Below are 5418 nucleotides of genomic sequence, written 5' to 3'. Positions count from 1 at the left end.
TACCCGATCAAACAAACAACGTTATAAAAATGAGACAAAGATCACGATAGTCAGTATTTCAAATAAAAAAGGCAAACTAAATCAATTTTTTTTCCATAACCAAATACTATATTACAATATGCATTTACTACAAATTCCATGTTTTATTTTTATTTTTTTACACACATATCAGAATGATATTACTATTGGTTCACACCCGATACCTTGTTAGTGTGATATACTGTCCATGGGAGGCCAGATCACTATCAGAATGTTCTGTCCACATCTCTATCTGGGTAAAAATATAAAAAAAGTGCTCATTCTAAAATCCTCACACTGTCTAAGTTAAATCCCAAATGGCACCCTATTCCCTATATAGTGCACTACTTTTGTCCAGGACCTATTGGGAATTAGGGTACCATTTCAGACACTTAGTATTCATCCCAAATGGCACCCTATTCCCTATATAGTGCACTACTTTTGACCAGGGCCTGTAGGGAATAGGGTGCGATTTCAGACACTTGGCACCCTATTCCCTACATAGAGCTATGGGCCCTGGTCAAAAGTAGTGCACTATATAGGGAATAGGGTGCCGCAGACGGCTGCTATTAGAGACATAGTCCTTTCACTCCCTGTATGATATCAAAGCCACACATACAGAACCCAATCAAACAAACGTGATGCATTGACGGTTATCTTTCGTGAATCTAAAACTCCTTTCTCTATCGTCCATGGCTGGCTTACTGTTGGTGATCACCTCCATATTGATCTCCCGTGGCGTTGATCTCCCGTAGTGTTGATCTCCCGTAGCGTTGATCTCCCGTAGCGTTGATCTCCCACAGCGTTGATCTCCCGTAGTGTTGATCTCCCGTAGCGTTGATCTCCCGTAGTGTTGATCTCCCACAGCGTTGATCTCCCGTAGCTTTGATCTCCCGTAGCGTTGATCTCCCGCAGCGTTGATCTCCCGTAGCTTTGATCTCCCGTAGCGTTGCTCTCCCGCAGCGTTGATCTCCCGTAGCGTTGATCTCCCGTAGCTTTGATCTCCCGTAGCGTTGATCTCCCGTAGCGTTGATCTCCCGTAGCGTTGATCTCCCGTAGCGTTGATCTCCCGTAGCGTTGATCTCCCGTAGCGTTGATGTCCCGTAGCGTTGATCTCCCGCAGCGTTGATCTCCCTTAGCGTTGATCTCCCGTAGCGTTGATCTCCCGTAGCGTTGATCTCCCGTAGCGTTGATCTCCCGTAGCGTTGATGTCCCGTAGCGTTGATCTCCCGCAGCGTTGATCTCCCGTAGCGTTGATCTCCCGTAGCTTGGATGTCCCGTAGCGTGGATCTCCCGTAGCGTTGATCTCCCGTAGCGTTGATCTCCCGTAGCGTGGACCTCCCGTAGCGTGGACCTCCCGTAGCGTGGACCTCCCGTAGCGTTGATCTCCCGTAGCGTTGATCTCCCGTAGCGTGGATCTCCCGTAGCGTTGATCTCCCGTAGCGTTGATTTCCCGCAGCGTTGATCTCCCGCAGCGTTGATCTCCCGCAGCGTTGATCTCCCGTAGCGTTGATCTCCCGTAGCGTTGATCTCCCGTAGCGTTGATGTCCCGTAGCGTTGATGTCCCGTAGCGTTGCTCTCCCGTAGCGTTGATCTCCCGTAGCGTTGATCTCCCGTAGCGTGGATGTCCCGTAGCGTTGATGTCCCGTAGCGTTGATCTCCCGTAGCGTTGATCTCCCGTAGCGTGGATGTCCCGTAGCGTGGATGTCCCGTAGCGTGGATGTCCCGTAGCGTTGATGTCCCGTAGCGTTGATCTCCCGTAGCGTTGAACTCCCGTAGCGTTGATCTCCCGTAGCGTTGATCTCCCACAGCGTTGATCTCCCGTAGCGTTGAGCTCCCACAGCGTTGATCTCCCGTAGCGTTGATTTCCCGTAGCGTTGATCTCCCGTAGCGTTGATCTCCCGTAGCGTTGATGTCCCGTAGCGTTGATCTCCCACAGCGTTGATCTCCCGTAGCGTTGATCTCCCGTATCGCCCTGCAGCCCAAGTGAAAGGTGCAGGTCCTGCGCCGCGATCAGATTTCAGAAGTTCTCCGTGACAACCAGGCCGCACTGCATCGGTTCCTTCCTTCCGATGTAGAATTTAAAAACAGGAGCCTATCTATATATCTATCTATCTATATATATATCTATGTAGTAGTGATACAGGAGAGCAGATGGTCCCAGTTCTGTCTATATATATATATCTATATCTATGTAGTAGGGATAGAGGAGAGTAATGGGTCCCAGTCCGGTCTGTATGAGGAGTAGGATACAGTTTCTACTAAATGCTCATCCTGGGTCAGCCCCCCCACACACTTCCTGTTAACCCTTTACACTCGTGGGAATTGGCCTACATGGATAGGGCTGAATTTAAATGTCTCTTACAGAAGAAGTATGAAAAGCATATGCATAACCATGGTAACAACTGAAAGGGAACAGTTTGGTGATTATGGGGGAAATTATTTAGGACAAAGTTGAGGACAACAACAGTTCACCTGACAGAAGACTGAATCCAAACATTACCCTGTTGATTTGATGTGCATTTTACATTTACTGTAGTTTTCACATTATTTGTTGATAACGAAATCTAAAATACTCTGGATACATTCAGTAACATGTTAAGAATATTCCTGGAAAATGTGGGGTAGGTGCAACTTTAGACAAATATATGTAAAAGGTTTGAGTGAGAGGTCTAACTGAGGTTTCCAAGTGGCCACACACCTCTCCAAACTGTGCATAGTTCCTAAGTCATTTCAATGCATTTTTTTATGACTTAAAGAAGAGTCTTCAGCTATAAGGTGCTTGTTTGAGCTCTCCTAGCTGGACCGTTCGAGGAACTACAGCAAACACACTTGTTGTTGTTTAGGTAAACCAAACACTGTCATTATAAATAGCAACCTGGGTCAGGTGGACATCATTTGAAAGCCTGTTCTGTTGCCAACATGACTAGCTAAGTTATAAAATATGACCTTACAGTGTTTGAGCTTTCACAAGGCAATTCAGAGAAGCATATTGCCAAGTTGGTGTGCAGAGAAAGGAGTCAGGACTGGATTCAGGTGCGTCTGCAGTGGTAAACATACTCTCATTCTGTTCAGAACAACCCAGGGTATGACGACAAGTCATCTGGTAACTTGACTCACAGGTGTTTTATGACATCAAAGCGATATTTATTCTAATCCTCAACAAAATGCAATATTGTTTATTAATTTTATTATTATTATTATCTTAATTTACAGCATTTTCCTCACTCGGACAAACAAAACATTTGCAAAAGTTACGAGGGACGGACGGGGGTCAACTTTACGTTGGATGAGGTGCCCAAGTTCAGAACGTCTGTCAGTCAAAACTCATCACATCGCTGTGACGAGGATTACGTTCCAATTTAGGTATTTATTGGTGCCCAAATCTGCCATTTTCAACCCAGATACGGGTACGAGTGTAAAGGGTTAATGTTAGGATTAGGGGGGAGGAGAAGCTGATCAGTACCTAGGGAGCCTAGTCCTGTGTGATGGTTGAATGTCAGGGGTTAGAGGATAGGAGGTTTAAAGGTCAGGGGTCAGTCCACTTGCATGTTACGTAGCAGCAGTCCTTTCTTCACCCCTCCCTGCAGCATCCTGGCACCTAGACTACTGCCAGCCGTACCATCACTACAGAAAGATAAGGAGAGATGGATGGAGCGAGAGAGAGAGAGACAGAGAGAGAGGGAGAGAGAGAGAGGCGATGGAGAGAGAGGGAGAGAATGTGTTAGGTGTGGAAGTTTGTCTGTGTGTGCATGTGTGTGCGTACGCGTGTGTGTGTGTGTACAGTTGTAGTCGGAAGTTTACATACACCTTAGCCAAATACATTTAAACTCAGTTTTTCACAATTCCTGACATTTAATCCTAGTAAAAATTCCCTGTCTTAGGTCAGTTAGGATCTCCACTTTATTTTAAGAATGTGAAATGTCAGAATAATAGTAGAGAGAATGATTTATTTCAGCTTTTATTTCTTTCATCACATTCCCAGTGGGTCAGAAGTTTACATACACTCAATTAGTATTTGGTAGCATTGCCTTTAAATTGTTTGACTTGGGTCAAACGTTGCGGGTAGCCTTCCACAAGCTTCCCACAATATTATGGGTGAATTTTGGCCCATTCCTCCTGACAGAGCTGGTGTAACTGAGTCAGGTTTGTAGGCCTCCTTGCTCGCACACGCTTTTTCAGTTCTGCTCACACATTTTCTATAGGATTGAGGTCAGGGCTTTGTGATGGCCACTCCAATACCTTGACTTTGTTGTCCTTAAGCCATTTTGCCACAACTTTGGAAGTATGCTTGGGATCATTGTCCATTTGGAAGACTCATTTGCGACCAAGCATTAACTTCCTGACTGATGTGTTGAGATGTTGCTTCAATATATCCACATAATTTTGCTTCCTCGTGATGCCATCTATTTTGTGAAGTGCACCAGTCCCTCCTGCAGCAAAGCACCCCCACAACATGATGCTGCCACCCCCATGCTTCATGGTTGGGATGGTGTTCTTTGGCTTGCAAGCCTCCCCCTTTTTCCTCCAAACATAACGATGGTCATTATGGCCAAACAGTTCTATTTTTGTTTCATCAGACCAGAGGACATTTCTCCAAAAAGTACGATCTTTGTCCCCATGTGCAATTGCAAACCGTAGTCCTGCTTTTTTATGGCGGTTTTGGAGCAGTGGCTTCTTCCTTGCTGAGCGGCCTTTCAGGTTATGTCGATATAGGACTCGTTTTACTGTGGATATAGATACTTTTGTACCTGTTTCCTCCAGCATCTTCACAAGGTCCTTTGCTGTTGTTCTGGGATTAATTTGCACTTTTCGCACCAAAGTACATTCATCTCTAGGAGACAGAACGCGTCTCCTTCCTGAGCGGTATGACGGCTGCGTGGTCCCATGGTGTTTATACTTGCGTACTATTGTTTGTACAGATGAACGTGGTACCTTCAGGCATTTGGAAATTGCTCCCAAGGATGAACCAGACTTGTGGAGGTCTACAATTTTTTTTCTGAGGTCTTGGCTGATTTCTTTTGATTTTCCCATGATGTCAAGCAAAGAGGAACTGAGTTTAAAGGTAGGCCTTGAAATACATCCACAGGTACAATTGACTCAAATGATGTCAATTAGCCTATAAGAAGCTTCTAAATCCATGACATCATTTTCTGGAATTTTCCAAGCTGTTTAAAGGCACAGTCAACTTAGTGTATGTAAACTTCTGACCCACAGGAATTGTGATACAGTGAATTATAACTGAAATAATCTGTCTGTAAACAATTGTTGGAAAAATGACTTGTGTCATGCACAAAGTAGATGTCCTAACCGACTTGCCAAAACTATAGTTTGTTAACAAGAAATTTGTGGAGAGGTTGAAAAACGAGTTTTAATGATTCCAACATAAGTGTTTGTAAA

At 44.9% G+C, this 5418-nt stretch overlaps 1 protein-coding gene across 1 annotated transcript in view; it reads right to left on the bottom strand.

Annotated features, from left to right (window-relative positions):
- Window positions 1-719: 719 nt before the first annotated feature.
- The window catches only part of LOC115166448 (uncharacterized), a 74555-nt gene continuing 69856 nt past the window's right edge, over window positions 720-5418 (bottom strand). Inside the window, exons 18-19 of the mRNA XM_029720347.1 lie at window positions 3575-3645; window positions 720-1993 (exon numbers count right to left, since the gene is read on the bottom strand). Coding sequence (XP_029576207.1) covers window positions 720-1993; window positions 3575-3645 — 1345 coding nt within the window. The remainder of the gene's footprint in view (window positions 1994-3574; window positions 3646-5418) is intronic.

Source organism: Salmo trutta, chromosome 28, assembly GCF_901001165.1.
Source record: "Salmo trutta chromosome 28, fSalTru1.1, whole genome shotgun sequence".
NCBI lineage: Eukaryota > Metazoa > Chordata > Actinopteri > Salmoniformes > Salmonidae > Salmo > Salmo trutta.
The sequence above is the reverse complement of the archived record's forward strand: the minus strand, read 5'-3'. Positions and strand labels throughout refer to the sequence as shown.